Source organism: Elgaria multicarinata, chromosome 13, assembly GCF_023053635.1.
Source record: "Elgaria multicarinata webbii isolate HBS135686 ecotype San Diego chromosome 13, rElgMul1.1.pri, whole genome shotgun sequence".
Classification (NCBI taxonomy): domain Eukaryota; kingdom Metazoa; phylum Chordata; class Lepidosauria; order Squamata; family Anguidae; genus Elgaria; species Elgaria multicarinata.
The window spans coordinates 34,911,249-34,931,742 of record NC_086183.1 but is presented as its reverse complement, the minus strand read 5'-3'; the positions used below and the strand labels follow the sequence as shown (position 1 = coordinate 34,931,742).

At 48.9% G+C, this 20,494-nt stretch overlaps 1 protein-coding gene across 1 annotated transcript; it reads right to left on the bottom strand.

The window, feature by feature from the left end:
• Nucleotides 1–84: 84 nt before the first annotated feature.
• Nucleotides 85–12,610, bottom strand: LOC134408211 (cytochrome P450 2F3-like). Its single transcript, XM_063140391.1, has 9 exons — nucleotides 12,281–12,610; nucleotides 11,118–11,280; nucleotides 8,688–8,837; nucleotides 6,546–6,706; nucleotides 5,850–6,026; nucleotides 4,537–4,678; nucleotides 3,749–3,936; nucleotides 3,250–3,391; nucleotides 85–2,235 (listed from the first exon to the last, which is right to left on the bottom strand). The coding sequence occupies exons 1-9, from the start codon at nucleotides 12,479–12,481 to the stop codon at nucleotides 2,054–2,056; spliced, it is 1,506 nt and encodes a 501-aa protein (XP_062996461.1). The 5' UTR covers nucleotides 12,482–12,610; the 3' UTR covers nucleotides 85–2,053.
• Between the last annotated feature and the right edge of the window lie 7,884 nt (nucleotides 12,611–20,494).

The window sequence follows — 20,494 nt, the reverse complement described above, 5'->3', positions numbered from 1 at the left end:
AAGGCCTTGTATTTTTGTTACGAGAACTTTTATCATGCAGACTTTGTGCAAATGTTGTGTTGTGGTGCAGCTCCTGAGGGCAGCAAAATGCTTCCCGTTGCTTTGGGCCCCATCATCCTCACCCACAGACTTGGCAGTAGATTTCCACTGTGCCCAGAAGACCATCAGCATCCTCTATATTTACAAGTTTCCCCAGCAACTCCCTCCTCCTCCACATTCCTTGAGAAAATAAGGTGTGAAGAAGTTTATTTATTTTTATTATTTTATCTGTTATTGCATTTATATCCCACCTTTTTTCCTCCAAGAAACTCAAGGCGGCATACATAACCCTCCTCCTCCTCCTCCTCCTCTCCATTTTATCCTCACAAAAACAACCTTGTGAGGTAGGCTGGGCTGAGTCTGTGACTGGCCCAAAGTCGCCCAGTGGGTTTCCATGGCTGAGTGGGGGACTAGACCCCGGATCTCCCGACTCCCAGTCCAACACTTTAGCCACTACACCACCCTGACTCTAAACATTTACTAATGGAACGCTCCTTCATTCAAGGGGGTGGACCGAGTTTGTTCTTGCAAATATCGGTGCGTGGATTTCTTCAGCAGTGACTCGATTGTGCGAGTGCAACAGAAGTGTGAGCAGGGTACGTGTTGCTCAAGGCTTTGGCAAGGGGTGCTCATTGCTCCGGCAGTCAGATGGTGATGCTTGCTGATGTGTGCTAAGAAAGGCAAACAGGCAGACAGGTTCCAACATCCATCCATCCACCTTGACATGTCATTTCAGTAGTGAGGAGATGGAAAGGAAATTTTCAGCAAAGATGATAGCTAATTCTTTTGTACACTCCTTTACCTGCTGCTAAGTTTCTAGAGAAAGGATAAAATTGTGGTGCAGAAGCAGCTGAGATGTATCTGTGCACCATCTGCTGTCCCAGCACGACTGCAGGTCCTGTCCTGGGAGGGTCGCGTCGATGTCAAGTCCATTAAAGGAAACCAGGCTCATCACTCCTACCTGGGGCCCAGCTGCACGGCTGATGTGCTCCGCTGTTATTGCACCTCACCGATGGTCCTGGCACGTGGCCGTGTTCTGTATTTATTTTAGGGTTTGCTGTTAGAATCTCTGAGCTGTAGTAAACTGTGTATTGATGCGGTAAAGCTGCCATTTTGTTGGTTCCATCCCAAGCAGACAGGGAGGAGGAGGAGGAGGAGGAGGAGGAGGAGGGAGAAGGGAGAAGGGAGGTCACCCAATGCCTTTGTGTGTCCTCAAAACCTGGTTACAGACTGGAATGTGGTTGATGGGAATAAGACAAGAACTATGCAGAAACAGTGTCTTTGAGGAGGGAATTGGAGGGGTGGTGGCAGCATCCAGGATATGTCCAGGGAGAGAGGTCCACACATAGGGGGCAGCAAGGGAGAATGGGCGGAGCAAGTGGCCCTGTGCTGAAGGTGGCAGAGCTGGAAGAGAGGAGGTCACACTTAGGGGAGTAGCAGGAAAGCAGGGCTGAGCGACAGGGGGTGGGTCAGTCAGGCCACGGAGAGCTCTGAGGGTGAGTTTACAGGCCGGCCATTTCAGGATGGGATGCAAAGGGCATGGGCCAGTTGGAGAGGCCCAGTGTGGAGGCAGAAGAGGGAGCAGGAGAGAGGCAACGGCAGCCGTGAGTGTGGGAGTCAGTCCACAGGAAGGAAGGAAGGAAGGAAGGAAGGAAGGAAGGAAGGAAGGAAGAGAAGCAGAAAAAGAGGTCAAGGAGAGAAGGGCTGGATAGATCAGGCAGCTCCTTGGCCTCAATGCTGAAATCCCCAAAGGGCCATCTGGGAGCCTTGCTGTTGGAAAGCCCAGCATCAGCCCAGCATCAGCATCAGCATCAGCGTCAGATAAGAGAGAGGACATTCCTGTGGAACACAGACCGCTGCAACCCAGAGGGGTTCGAGGGGCACGGCATGAATTGTCAAGCCTGGGAAGGAGAAGCAATTCAGGGCTGAGGTGGAGCAACCTCTTGTCTCAGGCTCCGTGGGATCCGTGGGCGGGGGGGGGGGGTGTCAAGCAGGCTGGCCCATCTGGGGGGCTTTATCGGGGGAGGAGGCAGAACTGATAAGGGCGAGGGATGCTTCCCAGCCCAGTCGACTCTGGGGTGATATCAATGTCCTTGGGGTCCATCAAGGGTTTCAGTTTGAAGTTCTGCAAGATGGTGGTGAGGAAGATGAAGAGTTCCATGATCGCCAGGCCTTCGCCCAAACACACTCGCTTGCCTGTAAGGGATGGGGGAGAGGAACAGAAAGGGCTCCATTCTCTGCACAGCCAGTGAGGGAGGAACACAGGGGAGGGCCAGCGCAGCCCCCACCAGAGCTGTTCCTGCATCCCTGGAGGTAGGTTCAGGCATGGAGACCTTTTCTACATGAGGCATTTATTGTGCATTTGTCATTCCCTTTAGATAACACCGCAGGGTTCTTTAGATAACACCGCAGACTTCCAATTTCACTTCTGCGTCTAAAGAGCCCTTTCCATTATTTATTATTTTGTTTTTTTAAGGTCAGGGAAAATGCTGCATTTAATTGTGAAAACGAAAGAAAATGCTATTTCCTCTTGTGTATTTGCACTATTCTGCTATACCATATTCCCATCTAGAGGTTATGTAGTGGAAAAGCAGGAAAGAAAACAGTTCTCGTATAGTGCTGGGATCTCAATTCTGTGATGAAAATGGAAACCGGTGCAGCGGATTAACAGCCTTGTGTCGAAAAGCTCGGAGCCATAGGGGCACGTGGTGGCCGTGCCCTCTTAGGGGCCTGCCAGCCTTGCTCTGTCTGAAATTCCAGCTGTCCTTGTATGTTGGCCACAGTTCTCAGTGGGGGGGGGGATTTCCCGTGGGCAGAGGTTGGGCCATGAGAAGACGGGCAGCAGGCGTGCTCTGCCTAAGCGCCTTGATTTTAATAACTAGTTTCAAGCCACCTTGCTACACCATGCCTGTGAAGGAAAGTGTGCCTCTGAGCAAGTGCAGAAGGCACATTGCTCACATAACTGTCCTCCCCATCATGTGGGATTAGGGCTGAAGGACTGAAGAGGGCAGAAGTGCTGCATTATACCAGGGCATGGGACCAAAGAGGCCCCCTCTTCCTCTTCCTCTTCCTCCTCCTCCTCCTCCTCCTCCTCCCCCTCCCCCTCCCCCGGGCACTCTTAATCCCCACTAACCCCCCCTCTCTCTCTGGAAAAGGAGGTCTTGCAGAAGGGGATGGGTTGGGGCAGCTCATCTTTCTTTGGCTCACTACCTGCAGAGAAAGCCATGAAGGCGTCGTTCTTCTTGAAGCGCCCGCTCTCATCCAGGAAATGGGTCGGGTCAAAGGAGTTTGGGTTCTTGAACTGCATCGGGTCAAACTGAGATGTGCAGAGGAGGGGGATGATGTTGAGATCCTGGGAGAGGAGGGAGAGAAGCACAACAGGGAAGAGGAGGAAGGTCTGGGTTAGAAGAGCCACGGCTGAGCCCATCGCAGACACATCTTGGCTCATGGGGGACGGCAAGCCAAGGCCCTCCTGACCCTCTCTCTAGCACCAAGTTTCAAGGCCACACAGCGTATCCCCCGGCCTGCTCTCACCCACCCAGGCTTGGGGGAGGGAAGAGAGGACATGGCTTCCTGGCAGGATTGGGTCCCAATGCCTGTTGTTTTAGAAAACAGCCAATGGGGAATGACGGTTGGGTACTGCTGCTGCTGCTGCTGGAATGCTGGTAACCAAGACGGTCCCCACGGAACATTTGTCAGTTTCCCAAACCTTGGGCAGGGTGTAGCCACGGAATTCAATTTCCCGTGTCACCGTGTGGGGCACTCCCATGGGCACAATGTCGGCATAGCGCTGGATTTCGTGGATGACAGCGTCCGTGTAGGGCATCCGGCTCCGATCTTCCATGCAAGGGCTGCGGTTCACCCCGATGACTCGGTCTATCTCCTCGTGGAGTTTCTCTGCAACGAAGAAGTTGGAAGAGTTCTAACGTTCTCCAACAGACATCGGATCACGAGGGAGGTGGATGGCGGTGGCTCACGAGAAGTCCATGAGAGGCAGGCAGAACCAAGATGGAGGGTTTTCTCCTGCTTGTGAGGTGGGGCAGGGCGGGCTGAGGAGAGAACCCCACTGATTCCAGAGCTTCAGCACCCTTATGTCTCCCACTTTGCCCAGGGTGTCCTTCGGGCTCAGCTGTAGCTGCTGCATGATCCCAAACTGCTCTGGCACTTTTGTGAACGGCGTTCAGGAGAGTAACATCAGATAGGACGAGGACCTTGCAGCTCACTCTTGCCATCACGCCCTGGCCACGGCTTTCCCAGAGGCATCTGGTTGGCCTCTGTGAGCAACAGGACACTGGATCCGGACCTGCCTGGGTCTGAGCTAGCCCTGGGGCTCGTCTCTTGTTCGTACGTCTGGCTGTTTTAACCAGGGCGTGAAATTTGACCGGGTTCTCCATCCAGAGCACCCCACATGCTCTGTCCCATGGCGGCATCCCTGTTCCTCTGCCCCCTCAACTCCCCGCCCTTCAGGTTCTTCCCATCCTGCGTTTGATAGCTTACCTTCCACCTCAGGGTGCCTCATGAGGATTCGGAGCCCGTATCTCAGGGAGGAGCTGACGGTCTCTGTCCCGGCAAAGAAGAGGTTCACTGTGGTCTTTGACATGGTGTCCTCATTGAAGTGTGTGTTGGGGTTGTTCTTCTCCTGCAAGGGGGATGAGAGCGAAGCGGGCAAGCCGTGGCGCCTCGAGGACGTTGGCCCTCGCCAAAAAGCCTTTGAAGAGCCTCACGACTACTCTCATTCCCCAGATGGGAAACCGAGGCTGAGAGGATGATCAGAGGTCTAGAAACAAAGCCCTATGAAGAGAGACTGAAAGAACTGGGCATGTTTATCCTGGAGAAGAGAAGATTGAGGGGAGACATGATAGCACTCTTCAAATACTTAAAAGGTTGTCACACAGAGGAGGGCCAGGATCTCTTCTCCATCCTCCCAGAGTGCAGGACACGGAATAACGGGCTCAAGTTAAAGGAAGCCAGATTCCAGCTGGACATCAGGAAAAACTTCCTGACTGTTAGAGCAGTGCGACAGTGGAATCAGCTACCTAGGGAGGTTGTGGGCTCTCCCACACTAGAGGCATTCAAGAGGCAGCTGGACAATCATCTGTCAGGGATGCTTTAGGGTGGATTCTTGCATTGAGCAGGGGGTTGGACTCGATGGCCTTGTAGGCCCCTTCCAACTCTGCGATTCTATGATTCTATGAGAGTTACACCATGCCCTGGGCTGGGCAGGGATTTGACGCCAACTCTTCCAGTCTGCAGTGCACCCCTCCACGCAGTGGAAAGTTGGGGGCCCTGCAGCACGCCCTTTGGTGTCACAAGGGGACTTGGGATGGCACCTTTTGGATCTCACTCTGCATCAGGGGTGCAGAACAGCAGGTCCAGGACTCAAATACGGCTCCCTGGGAGTCCCCGAGGGCCCCTTCTCCTTTCTTTGGCCTTAAGGCCCTTTCCCCAGTTTGGTAGTTTCCTAGCTCCCCGCCCCCCGCCCAATTCTAAATCATTGAAATGTCTTCCCTGAGGCTCAGTTGCTGGCAGCCAGAGCTTTATGTCACCATATGCTGGGATCCTGGGCTTAGGGGTTTACGAAATTGTTCCCACTGGAATCCCAAGCAGTCCTGGGTGCCAAAGGCACATCTGCATTACAAACCTGCACCACTTTTTTTTATTTATTTATTGCATTTATATCCTGCCTTTTTTCCTCCACGGAACTCAAGGTGGCACATATAACCCTCCTTCTCTCCATTTTATCCTCACAACAGCAACCCTGTGAGGTAGGTTGGGCTTAGAGTAGCTGCTGCCCTGGCCTCTGAGGATACCTGCTGGATTTTGATGAGGAAGCAGTCAATGAAATCCCGTGGGGAGTTGGGGTCCAGGGTCTGCCTGTTTGACTCCAGCCGCTCACCCACAAACTCTGCCAGCTTCAGGTAATTTTTGTAGATCTGCCGGTGAGGCCCGGGAATGTGTCTCATGATCTTTGGGAAGGTGAAGAGCAGCTAGAATGGAGTGGAGAAGAAGATGCCTCAGTGGAAGACCTCCGGTTTATAAGGCCCCCACCTGCACCCCAGCACATTCACACAGCCATTTTTGATGGGGAGATGGATGCACCGTCATCTTGAGGTCCATCCAGTCATTCAGTCTGTTCACCCAGTGGCCAACTGGCTATTGACCAGGAACTTACAAGCAGGACATGGGTGCAACAGCACCCTCCAACCCATGTTCCCCAGCAGCTGGTGCACATAGGATAATTGGTGGCCATCACTACACCTTGTGGTAGGAAATTCCATAGTTTAACTAGGGTGGATGGACATCTTGTCCACCATTGGCAAAGCCAGGGTGCTGGGCTGGATTCTTCTTATATTATGTTTTCTTTCCCCCCTCTTTACTGTAGCTGCCTTGGAAATCTTTGGGTGGAAAGGTTGGGATAAATTTGTTTAAAACAAACCAATAAATAAGTGGGACCCTTAGCAAATGCCTGGCTTTCAGTCTCCTCCCTCCCCAGAGCCTGAACTCACCTGTCCCCAGGTGGAGCTCATGAGCTTCCAGTTGCTGTTGATGAGATCAAGCAACAGGAGGAATTTCTTGTCTGTGTATTCAAAACGGTCACCAAAAACGAGGGTGCAGATAATGTTGGATCCAGCGCAGCTCAGGTAAAAGGTGGGGTCAAAGGGCTTTCCTGTGAATAAGAAGCTCTGAAGTAGAGAGGATTTCTTTTTTAAAAAAACACACCATATACTTGTTTTAGGGACAACTTCAGTAGACAAACTTCTCTCTTAAAACAGAATACTCTAAGGCCACACAGAAATTGTTGTTTAACATTACTTTCCCCCTCCCAATTATTATGTCAAAGTGTGAGGTTTACATTTGTTTCACTCTAAAGCACAAAATAATAATAATGATAATGATAATAATATATTTATTTATTACCTGCCTCTCCTTCTGGGTATAATGTCTTTGCATCCTTAAAAAAAGTGTGCTTAGATTGCCCTCAGTAGTGTGAATGGTTGGAGGTGTTGTGCAATATGTTCTTCTAGTATATAATAATACATAAGGTGCCTGAAAGCACGCAACTACCCAACACACTAGTGAAGAGAGATGATCCACACGAAACCCATTTATTTACAATTCTACAAAAGTTATAAAAAGGCTGATGTATCCCATAGTAGTTTAACAATAGTGGTGTTGGGTACTATAAAACAATAACACAATAATTGGAATGAAATTCCTACTTAAAGACTATACAAGTCTATAATATAGCCCAACAAAATCACACTAACACACTTTAGTACGCCAGGTTCTTCTTCAGGCCACAAACAGACAGGCTGCCTTCAATTGGAGGGGTTTTTCTTCCCTGTGATAAAGTCTTTGAGAATGTTGAATATTCTATAATCGACGGTTTAACCTGATATGGTGTTTATTCCGCTGAAGCTTGAGCAGCGAAACGGGAAATATATTGCAAAATCCTGTCAATATCAACTTACAACACTGGAAAGAGCAAAATATAATAAGAACAAACCTTATTTTCATTATATCTGTGAATATATGCTATGTACTGATGTTATTGCCAAATGTGTCAAATATACTAAAGTGTGTTAGTTTGATTTTGTTGGGCTATATTATAGACTTGTATAGTCTTTAAGTAGGAATATCATTCCAATTATTGTGTTATTGTATTATAGTACCCAACACCACTATTGTTAAACTACTATGGGATACATCAGCCTTTTTATAACTTTGGTATAATTGTAAATAAATGGGTTTCTTGTTGATCATCTCTCTTCACTAGTGTATTGGGTAGTTGTGTGCTTTCAGGCACTTTATATATTAGTCATTTAAAAACTACTGCCTTCTATTTATTTGTATACTTCTAGAATATAATAAACATATGCTCAGAATGTTAATCTATTGGATCAGATAAACCAGATTTGTATGCCCTTTAAGTTCAGTATAGTTCTCATCAGCAGACTGAGTTTGTCTTCATCTTTTTTCTTTTCTTTTCTTTTTACTGGCTTTGCTCTTGTGCCTTTAACTGTTTAACAGAAGCCTGAAATTTACCGAGTGTAACGTGTCTTTGAGCATTTTTTGTGCGCTTGTCATTAAGGAATGGTTGTTTACATTATGGTCCTTTAGATGATGTCGTGACCTTCCAGTTTTGTTTTTGTGTCTAATGAGCACTTCTGGAGAATGATTTTAGAGTAGGGAAAATGTGGCATTTAATTGTGAAAGTGAAAGTAACCACTTTTTCACTTGTGTCTTTGCACAGCACAGCACCACCTAGAGGTTATGAAGTGGAAAAAGAGGGCAGGAAACCCTCTTTGTATAGTGCTGTTATCTCAGTTCTGTGATGAAATGAGAAGTGGATACAGTGGATTAACAGGCAATTAATAGTCTCATGTAGAAAAGTTCTTGGTTTGAAATGATGGAGAAAAACTAAATAGTGTTGTTGTGGAGGGATGCTGCTAAAGGAACAGGAGTAGAGACAGTGAAAAACAAAATAAGGGCAAGTAAGAAAAGAGATTCTGCAGCATCCATGGCAAGCCTAAATCGCTCTCCATTCACTGAGCAACTGTGACATAGAGGAAGAAAAGGAGCCCAGCCTGAGATCATGCAGGAAAAGCTGTGGAATAAAACAAGTCCCGCTCTGCCACACGACCAACCTTGGGTTTTGTGGAACTCAGCCACCAGGAACTGGGCCTCCTCCTTGATCCGCTCCTCGATGGATCTCTTCCCCATCCCAAAGTTCTTGAATGTGGTGATGGCGAACCTGCGCAGTTGCTTCCAGCGCTCCCCGGTGCCGTACACGATCCCTGAGGGAAGAGCCAGGGAGGCTGGGGGTCAACCTGTAGCCAGTGGCACAACGGCCTGGCATGAGCCCCTGGACCCCAAAGGTACACTAATAATGGATTCAATGATGCTCCAGGGATGGTCGAAGTTTGGGTTTATTTATTTATTTATTTAGAACATTTATATCCCGCCCTATATCATTAAGATCTCAGAGTGGCGTACAGATAAAACATACAGTATAAAACAATAAATATGCACAGTCAAAAACAAATTAAACCATGATCCAAGTTAAAACAATATATAATTTAAAAGCAGTAAAAGCAGTTAAAACAATGTGCCAGTGAGTTTAACCATCAAAGGCTTTGTTAAAAAGCCATGTTTTTACTTGGCATTGAAATGCAATCAATGTTGGCACCAGCTGGGCCTCCAAGGGGAGGGCATTCCACAGTCGGGGTGCCACCACAGAGAAGGCCCTCTCCCTTGTCCCATCATAACGTATATGTTGCATTGGTGGGGTGCGGAGAAGGGCTCCTCCAACAGATCTCAAGTCTCAGGCAGGCATATATAAAGAGAGGCACTCCCTCAAGTATCGAGGTCCCAAGCCGTTTAGGGCTTTAAACGTCATTACCAACACCTTGAATTCCGACCGGAAGTATATAGGCAGCCAGGGCAGCTCCTTTAAGACCTGTTATGTGTTATGTGGTCTCTGTAAGATGTACCTGCCAGCAGTTTAGCTGCTGCATTTTGCACTAGCTGCAACTTTCTCGTCGTCTTCAAGGGCAGCCCCACGTAGAGTGCATTGCAGTAGTCTAAGCGGGAAGTTACCAGTGCATGCACTACTGTGGCTAGGGTGTCCCTGTCCAGGAAAGGCCATAGCTGGCAGATCAGCCGAAGCTGTCCCCAAGTACTCCGTGCCACAGAGTCCACCTGGGCCTCCAGTGACAATGATGGGTCTAGGAGTACTCCCAAGCTACGTACCTGCTCCTTCAGAGGGAGCGCCACCTCATCCAGAACCAAACCCTGATTGGTGCTTCTCCAGAATTTCATCCTGGACCTGTTTTGATAGATCCTTGGTCTTCATGATGCTTGTTGGTTTAGACATGCTCTCCAGCAAACTCTGGGGCCTTCCAGCAACAGGTGTATTTTATCCAGGGATCATGCGGCACTTGAATTGCACACAGGTGGACGCCAATCAACACATTACGTGACTTCTGAAGGCAGCGGGTTGCACCAAAGCTTATTGAGGGGTGTCACAGCACAGGGGGTGAATACTTATGCTAGCAAGACCTCTCCGTTTTGTATTTGTAAATCATTTTGTAAATCATGTAGATTCTTTCCTCACTTTGACATTAGGGACTGCTTTGTGTAGATCAGTGAGAAGAAATCTCAATTAACTCCATTTCAATTCCAGGTTGTAACACAACACATGTGGAAATGTCAGAGGGGCTTGTGAATACTTCTGCAAAGCACGGCGCCTCCAGAGGCCGGGAGCCCTGCCTGGGGGTGGGGCTGTGCAAACTCTCAAAATTCTCTAGCTGAGCACAGGCTGGCTGTGGTGCCGAGGTGCTGTGTGCTCAGCAGGCAGCCTATGAGGGGTTTAATTTGCATGGTCCCAGAATGACCCACGCACACTTGCAGCTAATGACCCCTGCCCACCCCCCTGTGCACCCCATAGCATAGCCCTAATTAACCCAGGATGGGTTGAAACCCCCCAAATATTAGAGACCTGGTGATTCCCATTGCTGGTGGGTGATGGAGAGACTCAGGCGGGACTCCCTGGCCCTGATCCCAGGGCTTAGTTTGAGCTAGGGCTCAACAATGCCAAAGTTCATCTCTGGTAACACATAAGGACACAATACAGTCGAATTCCTTTGAACAGAGAGCCAGTATGGTGAAGTGGCCAAAGTGTTGGACTGGGAGTCGGGAGATCTGGTTCTAGTTCCCACTCAGCCATGGAAACCCACTGGGTGACTTGGGGCCAGTCACAGACTCAGCCCAACCTACCTCACAGGGTTGTTGTTGAGAGGATAAAATGGAGAGGATGATGATTATGGGTTCCTTGGAGGAAAAAAGGCGGGATATAAATGCGATAATAAACAAACAAACAAACATGTACAGAGTGCCTTTCCCTCACAACTGAGCAACCAGGATTGTCAGTGCCACTGACACATCTGGAGTCTGGGGCAAGAACTTTCAGGCCAGAGGGTATGTCTCCCCCCCCCCCCCAGGCAAGCGTGAGCCCCAGGCCAGAACCTCTTCCTTTCAGAAATAGGCTCTTGTCACCCCATCAGCTCAGGTCTCACCATTTCCTTTGCTCCACATCTGGACAGCAGGGAAGTCGCCTCGCCCACTGAACTCTTCTGCCTTGTCGATCAAGGCCTCCTTGAGCACCTGGTAGCCAGAGAGGACCACACAGGGCCGAGAGCCCAGGTAGAAGGTGTACATGGGGCCGTACGTCTTGCTGAGCTGGGAAGAGGAAAAGCGATTTGGGGCATATGGCTTCAGTTGGGATTTTTGGGGTGGGTGTGTTTGACTTCTGAGTTTTCTTAGGGCAAATGGAGATTAAAAGAAGCCAGAGAACTGTAATATATGCACCACAGACCAGCAATGCCGTGTTCTGCGAGCGGAAGGGCGAATAGGCACACGAGGGCCCCCTGGCTCCTTCTTGCCCTGCCTTTTCTGGTGTCTCAAGGTGGAAATCTTTCTTTCTTTGGCTGCCTCCACAAAACTAGCTTTTGAGTCTCAGGTAGTGTCGGGCTTGGCTATCAGACATGGGTTAGGGTAATCCAAACGCAAGAGGCCACAACGTTTCAAACAACTGAGTTTACAATTTTACTGAAGAATTTTTAAAATAAGAATAAAGCTTTAAAATCTGAATGGACACACACACCACCACCACCACCAGAATAGTAGAATAACAAGGGACAAACGCCTCCAACTAGCCTAACTAGAGCTATATCCCTATTTTATCTGGGTCCATTATCCAAGCAGTATGTGGCCCTGCCCAGCACTTTATTTCTAGCAGCTGAAACTCTCTCTTTTCTCTAGGATTCTTGTACTTCTTCACACAACTCATAGTTAAACTACATAATTCTCTACGGCAAGACATGAAAATGGTCGCCAACTCAGACGGCTTTACACTAACAAGCCAGGCAGCAACCTTTGGTTTTGGTTTGGAATAGCTTAAAGCTAGATAAAAATGTTCAACAAGTAATTTCTGTGGTTTAAAAGATTATCTTCTTCTGAACAAACAAGTCATTAATCTAGCACTTAGGGTAGTATATTGGTTCATTTTCTACTTCCATAAGGTTGAAAATTAACAGGTCTGTGGGCGCGTATGCCCCGGGGGGATGGCTGCTCCAACCCTGCACCCTCCTGCCATCCCATTCCGTTCTGGTAAAGAGTAACATCCCCCCCACCCCACCCCCCGTGCCACCCAAGGCCCACACGGCTGCCGTTGACTTACTTCTCTCAAGGACCTGATCAGCTCTTTCACCTCCACCTGGAGCATGTTGCCAACGAAAGGGATTGGGGGAGGCCCCGGCGGCAGGCTGCTGAACTTCTTTCTTGAGGAGAAGTGGAGGAAGAGGAGGCAGGAGATGGCCATGGCCAGGAGAAGGCTGAAGGCCCCACTGAAGTCCATCCGAGAGAGGGACAAGATCTCCATCACGTTTGCAGCTGTTACCAGAGTCTAGTTGTTCCTGAGCGTTCTGGGGCCTGAACAGAGAGATCACGATGGAAATCAGCTACTGCCTTCCTTGCACCCCAACCCCCTTCAGCAAACAACGTGTGGCTTGAACTGTCGTTCGTCAACCTCCGCTGCAATCATTGGCGACGACCAGCTGGTTCGAGTCAAACACGCCGAGTGAAAACTGGCCATTTCTGCCCTTGGGAGGTTAAGAGGTCAGGGGCATTTCTTCCAGGTGTCATGGGGCCCCAATCTGTGTTTTTTGCTGCTGCTGCTGCTGCTGCTGTTTCCAAGTGGCTTACAAACACAATACAGAAATCCATAAATGATAAAACGGGACACCCCCATCGATATAAGTCATAATGAGCACATTAATCAAAATTAAAATAAATACCATGAAAACCATAATCTAAAAATAGTGCTATACGAAGCGTGCTCATCTACAAATGCACAACATCTTCTGTTGCTTGTGGCCGAGGATGAGCAACATGAAAGCAGCCCACAGCAATTGCGCCATAACGAATCATAGAATCCTAGAATAGTTGGAAGGGGCCTACAAGGCCATTGAGTCCAACCCCCTGCTCAATGCAGGAATCCACCCAAAAGCATCCCGGACAGATGCTTGTCCAGCTGCCTCTTGAAGGCCTCCAGGGTGGGAGAGCCCACAACCTCCCTCGGTCACTGGTTCCATTGTCGTACTGCTCTAACAGTCAGGAAGTTTTTCCTGATGTCCAGCTGGAATCTGGCTTCCTTTAACTTGAGCCCGAAGAAGTGCGTCTTTGCCTGGTGCCACAACAATGACAGTGCCAGATAAGCTTCCATGGGGAGAGCAACCCATAAACATGGGAGCCGTCACAGAACGGGAAGACCATGAGCTGGAAGGATTGTTCCAAGTACCCTGAAACAAACTTCAGAGAGCATACACGGGCCATTGTGCCAATTAAATACAATGCAAAAAGTTTGTCCTATAACCAGATAATTCTGAAACAGTAAGTCACAGGTAGATAGAGCAACAAAAACAAGAAGAAATAACTGTATTGCACACTGGAACATAGGAAACCAGTTCTACAAGGGATATATGAAAATTCTGGTTTTGGGGTGAAACAACAGATTTTGTTCTGTTTCCCCCTGCTGGCATTGACTTGATTTGTAGCAAGTTGATCCAATACATGGAAAGCACCATGTGGGGGCTGAAATTGACAAGTTCTTTGTCAAGTAGGGAAAATGGTTCTGCTGAGCTAAAGGAAGTGGTGTGTGGAGAGGATGAAACTGACAAGGATATTTACAAGAGAGAAATATACCTCTGCAGGGGTACATAGCGGACAGGTGGTCAATCATGTGCATTTGCGCAAGATCACTGATAAATATATATAAAAATTATTTCCCCGTTTGTGCAAAATTAAAGACCCCAAAAAAAGAAAAAGAAAAAAAAATCCAAATTGTGCAAATCCCCAGGAAAATATATATGCACAAAACATTTTCAGAATTGGAAAAAAATAAATCCGCTACATCCACTACCATTTATTGGATTGGACCAGTTTTAAACAGAACAGAATTCCCAGCGTCAGACATCTCTTACCTTATACTGAATCAGAAAAATAGTCCCTCTAGCCCATTATTGTCAAGACTGATTGGGAGCCCGCCTCTCTCTCTCTCTCTCTCTCTCTCTCTCTCTCTCTTTCTTTCTTCAGGGTTTCAGGCAGGATTTTCTCCTTGTCCTCCCTTGGGATGCTGTCAGGGATCGAAACTGGGATCTCCAGCATGCCAATCTAGGGCCACCTCCCTTGAGCTACCTCCCCACTGAGCTACGGTCCCTCCGTGCAGTTTTTGCCCAGGCAGCACTGCGCACTCAAACAGTTGAGCACTGAAACGTTTACATTTTGGACCTGGGCCAACCCTGCCTTCCTTCTCCCAGACAAAGCATTCACGGCCTTTATGAGTCTTATAAAGTCAACACAAACTGTGATCACACCGTCCTTAGTGCTTGTTGTTTGTGGGTCTGCAAGGATAACCTTGTGCCAGCACCAAGGCCAGATCTACACTACTGCTTTAAAGCGCTTTATAACAGTTATAAAGCGCTTTAACTGCTTTAAAGCGCTATAAAACTGTTATAAAGAGCTTTAAAGCAATAGTGTAGATCCGCTGCAAGTCTTTCTAGCAACTCATTTTCTTTACACAAAATTATCTGCCACACCAATCATTTAAAAGATAAAATAAAATAAAGCAGCATGTTTTTGAAACTCCCATTTGAATGAACTGCATCAAACAAACATTATTATTATTATTATTATTTATTTATATAGCACCATCAATGTACATGGTGCTGTACAGAGTAAAACAGTAAATAGCAAGACCCTGCCGCATAGGCTTACAATCTAATAAAATCATAGTAAAACAATAAGGAGGGGAAGAGAATGCAAACAGGTACAGGGTAGGGTAAGCAGGCACAGGGTAGGGAAAAACTAACAGTAGAAAGTAACAGTAGAAAGTAACAGTAGAAGTCTGCACAACATCAGCCACAGACCAAAAAAAAAAAAAAAAAAAGTAGGCTTTGAAGGTGTGTTATCTTTTAGCAGTGATAATTCCCAGATATTAAACATGTAAATATTTTGACAGAGGAAAAAATATGTAGAGAGCGGTGGATTTTCAGCTTGCAACATCAACATGGCATGCCAAAAACTCAAATCCCAGGAAAGTGCATGAGGGTTTTAAAAAAGTTTCGGCATGTGATAGACACAAAGGTTGTTGGCTGTACACCGTCCTCTTCCTGCAACACCACACAGACACCGCTTGCAATTCCAGCTATCATGAATGGCTTCAGCGGCACCAAGGAGATATTTCTCTAGGAGGGACTGCAAAAACTTTTCAAAATTTTAGAGGATCACAGGAACTGGGGCAAGTGTCTTGGGTTGCTGCGTGTATCTCCATGCCAAGAAAGACTTCGCTTCCAAGAACAAGTAGGTGAGCAGGAAATAACACGGACATTTCAGAGGAATATTTGCTCATTCTTGTTGTGGAATCTGATGTTTTTCTTAACTTCATGTTTGATCCAATCAATCTTATTTATACAACTTTTCAGCTCTAACATTAACAAAGCCAAACTAAGCAATATGAAATCACAAGCTTTAAAACTAAACCTTCACTATTAAAATCCAGGTAGGATCAGACCATTTCCACTATGTGTCAAAACACCATCATGGGTGGGGCTCATCTCCCTTTCTTGGGTCATTTTGATAAGTCAAAGGACCGCTGTCCAAGGGGCCGTCTAAACACTTGGAAAGCCAAGGGCTGGGTGCACGGTGTCGCTTATACACCGCAATGGTTTACCCACTCTGGGGCTTTCTGCCAAAGGGGCAGAGAAAAAAGAACCAGGGACTGACCCTGAATTCCCCCCCCCCCCGGAGTGAGATGCTCAGCCAAGGCTCTTGCTTCAGCCTGCAGCTGCTGGGGTGCGCAGGGGCAACGGATCAATCCCCCATGGGACAAGTGGGCTGTGTCCGATGCTGCAGCACCCTGTTACGCAAATGCTTCTGGGAAAGGCCGACCGCTTCTTGACGTCCACACGACGCACCCCAACCATTGCTTCTGCTGGTCAAGCACTCATTCACCCTGTGCCCTGTAGAGAGTTGCCGTGGAGCTGGGCGGCATTCCATTTGTTTAGCTCCACGTGTCCAGGCTGTGGTGTTGCAAGGTGAAAGTGCTCAGAAGTGTTTGAACATTAGTAGCAACAGTTGGAGTGCATTGTGCCGCAAGAGGGGTGTGTGTGTGGGGGGGGAGCCTTGCCCCCCAATCCTATTCCAGCTATAGCCAATTTGTGCTTGCACTTTCAGATGCCCCCTAACCACAGCTCAGTGCCATCTTTGGATAGGGGAGGCCATCCAGTCTGTCCCGCTCTTGCCAACTAAAGGCGATGCTGGGTGCCTGATGACTCACCCTGCTGGAGCCTGGACAAAGCGTCACATGGCTTGGTTCACTTTTCTTCTGGCCAAATCCACTCTGGCAGGGACATCTCTCTCTAGCAGCTCAGACCAAATGACAGTGACTCCAGGCAGGTGACGCCACACCTCCAGTAAGTCTGCCTGAGCTGCGTTGGTCAAATCTAAGCCCGTCCAGGGCCCAAGGTCGTTCTTGCCTAACTGGATGACGAAGGCATCAGGGTGTTTGTGTGTTGTCACATATCACCAATGCTTTGAGCTTGCTCTAGAGCACACGGCTCCCGCACAGCCATGTGTCCGTCATCCCCCACTGCAGAGCAACTCCATGACTCCATCTGCTCTGCAGAACATGCTGCTGTGCCCATGTGCAATGCTGTGCCTGTAAATCCACACCCCACACGGTTTCCAGCCCTGCAGCTGTAATAGATGAAGTTAAAGATGAGAGGTCCGTAGTGGGTGAATGCCTGATCTAGAGGCCCCTGGTTTCCACTCTCTAGTTGCCTGGACTTGGGCTCCTGCCATACCCAACTCGGCCGCAGTGGTAGCTGCCCCAATCCTGAAGGAATGTGAGCCAAACTCCTGAGAGGGGAGGCCCTCGCCTCTGATACTGGCCTGCAGCACACTCGCCTGAGCCCCTGGGACACACTGCTAAGGGCTGAAGCCACTCTTAAGGGGCGTTGGGCTGCCTGTTCAGTACCCCATTAGGTGAACGAAACAACCCTTCCCCTTTTGATCAATGTTTGAACGTCTGATCCTGAGGCGTACGCCCCTTGAAAGTATCACCACATCTTGGACATCCAGAGCTTTGACTTGTGTGCCATCCATTTGGGATACCACCACAATTTCATGCACTTGCAAGACCCCAAAGAAGGCCAGGGGGAAGGCTGCCCTGAATAACATACCCTGACCCAGGGCCGGCGCTGCCATAGAGGCCAGTCAGGCAGCCGCCTAAAGCGCCAAGGTAAAGGGGGCGCCGAACACTGCGCCCGGGAGTCCGAGTGAGGGCAGCTTCCAGGCGCGCCGTTCTGAAGCCGGCCTTCCGCCCCCCACCTCACTGTCCATGGCTTGCCCAGGCGAAGCCAAGCCAGGATGCTGGGGTGGGGGCGGGGCGGGTGGACGGCTCCATGTCCTCACTGTCCATGGCTTGCCCAGCAGAAGTCAAGCCGGTACGCTGGGAGCGGGGCGGGGGTCACGAACAGACAGCTCCATGTTCTGGCGTCCGGGCACGCTGGATGTCATAACGTGGAGCCGCCCGCCCCACCGCAGCGTCCCACCCAGCCGAAGCCAAGCCAGGAACCACGTTCTGACTTGGGGCGAGGGAAAGGTAAGGTAACGCGGCCTCCGTCCCCGCCTGTCTCCGCCTACCTGGGATGGTGGGGGTGGGTATGCTGGGGGGTGGGGGTGGGGGTGGGGTGAAAGCAGTTCACCTTGCCTACGGCACAAAACAGCCTGGCACTGGCCCTGCCCTAACCAACAGAACTTATCAGCACCGTGGCAGGGCAAAGGTGGCGAGCCTCCTTCCATAAGTGATTGCTGGTTTCCCCACCTCCCCCAGCACAACACTGCTCTAGCCTGAAATGAGGAACAAGGGTCGCCCCCCTCCCATGTGCCATGGATATCTTTAGCATAAGGCCCTGTACCCTGAGACACATGCAGGATATGTGTCTCATAGGTTGCAAGACCTATGAAGAGAGACTGAAAGAACTGGGCCTGTTTAGCCTGGAGAAGAGAAGACTGAGGGGAGACATGACAGCACTCTTCAAAGACTTGAAAGGTTGCCACACAGAGGAGGGCCAGGATCTCTTCTCGATCCTCCCAGAGTGCAGGACACGGAGTCATGTGTTCAAGTGACAGGAAGCCAGATTCCAGCTGGACATCAGGAAAAACTTCCTAACTGTTAGAGCAGTACGACAATGGAATCAGTTGTTACCTAGGGAGGTTGTGGGCTCTCCCACATTTGAGGCCTTCAAGAGGCAGCTGGACAACCATCTGTCAGGGATGCTTTAGGGTGGATTCCTGCATTGAGCAGGGGGTTGGACTGGATGGCCTTGTAAGTCCCTTCCAACTCTGCTATTCTAAGTTTCTATGATACTGAAGAAGCATCGCTTTGGATGGGAGCCAAATGCCCGGAGCTCCTTTGCTAATGGGGAAGGGACTAATGTGTTAGCTATTCCTATGTAGGAATGCAGCATGGATTTTGCAACCTAATCAATTACCGCCTGCCTAGTTTATCATACCCAAGCGCCCACAGCGACTCTTGGAAAGGGTCCGAGCTGATTCTGACTTCTGGCACCAATGACCGAAATCTCTCCTCCTGCAAGCAAGTCAGGGCATCTGCAACCTTATTACCTGCACCCAGGACATGCTGTGCAGAAAACAGAATGTTGGCAGCCAAGCCAGCCAGCACTAACTCACGATGTCTGGCTGTTCATAATATCTCTGACTGCAGCCTTGTTATCACACCTCAAATGCCCTCATTTATCCCTGAATCTTTCTTCCCAAGTGTACACTGCCACCAAGGAGAAGAATTGAAGCTATGGGAGACCGTGTTTGATGCCTGTGTTGAGCAGTGAGCTGGCCATCTATTTGCACACCACTGTGCTTGAAAGAAAACCCCCACAAACCCAGGCTTCTGGAAGCATCTGACTGGATTTGTAAATACAGCCTGGCCAAGAGCTGAACTTGCAAAATCAGTACAACAGGGAGCAAAATTTCTGGAAGTTTTAAAGAACTGAATTTCATAGAATCATAGAATAGTAGAGTTGGAACGGGCCTATAAGGCCATCAAGTCCAACCCCTGCTCAGTGCTCCTCTTGCTCCAAATCATGCCATGCTCTAGTGCTGATAGCAGTTCCTGCTGCTGGGTAGGGCGTTCTGGATCTGCAGGCACACGGCAGCTTGGGCTACCAGCCAGTGGAGTACAGGATCGCATTGTGAACTTTTTGAAGGAAGACGTCAGCCTATTTTGCAGGAAGCTAGGAGGAGACGACTGCACCTGAATCTACTTTTGGGCATACATTTAGGAACATGGCTTCAACAGGTGTGAATCCATTAGGGTGTGTGTGTTAATTATATCATGTTCCAAGGCATGGGGGACAAGTGTGTGTGTGTGTGTGTGTGTGTGTGTGTGTGTGTGTGTGTGCAACTTCAGCTTATAGGAAGATTTTCAAGTTCCCCTGATTTGGGTTTTTCAAAGCTGGCAAACAGAAGTGATCGTCAAATCCCATCTCCCTCCCTCTCTCGCCCTCCACTCCTGTTGCTCATGGATTTGATCCCTGCGCTCTACCTCCTCCAATATTGTGACTGGAGCCGGCTCTGGAGTCTTGGCTTCTATGCTCTACTTTCTTGGAGTGCAACAAGGCACAGCGAAGAACTGTAAGGGGGTTAAGACTCCTGAGCACATCCGTTTGCCTGCTGAACATCCTTGTGGCTCTGCTTTCCCCAGCACCTTGGCAGCAGGCTGCAGTGTGGTTGGGTTCCGTTGCCAGCAAAATTGGTTAAAACCCGACCCAGGCATGACGTGTAGCAACCAAGTATGTCCACCTGGATCTTTGATGTCTATCAATGAGGTTCACAAGGGACTTTCCAACAACAACAATGACAAAACAAACAAACAAACAAACAAACAAAAAACCACAAAAAGCAATCTAAGGGTCTTGATCTCTCAATACTCTCCCCTTCCTTTCCTGCCGGCTTCCTCCAAGTCCTTCATCCTACCTCCTAACTGTCACGGTTCAGCCAGAACAGCCACAATTTTGGGAGCCGTCTTCTGGGAAAACACAACAACTGGGGCCAATGTGGGCTTTCTTCCCAATGGAAATAGCTTCCAAGGAGCACTTTTGTCACGACCACTGCAAGAGAGGAAACTGCTATTTTCATTAATACAAAAACAAAACCCCAAACAAAACATCGGCTGGTGTGTGTGTGTGTGTGTGTGTGTGTGTGTGTGTGTGTGTGTGTAAAAACAGACAAGGAACGAGAGGAACTTGACTTGATTAGGCCCTTAACAGTTAGTAACCATCCTGGGGGAGTTTAAGGTTGGTATGTGTGGATGCAT

Coding starts and splice junctions, on each gene's coding strand:
- LOC134408211 (XM_063140391.1), bottom strand. CDS start 12,481: ATGGAGATCTTGTCCCTCTCTCGGATGGACTTCAGTGGGGCCTTCAGC. Junction 6,027..6,545: donor TGAGCTCCACCTGGGGACAG/GTGAGTTCAGGC, acceptor ACTCCATTCTAG/CTGCTCTTCACCTTCCCAAA. Junction 4,679..5,849: donor TCCTCATCAAAATCCAGCAG/GTATCCTCAGAG, acceptor TCCCCCTTGCAG/GAGAAGAACAACCCCAACAC.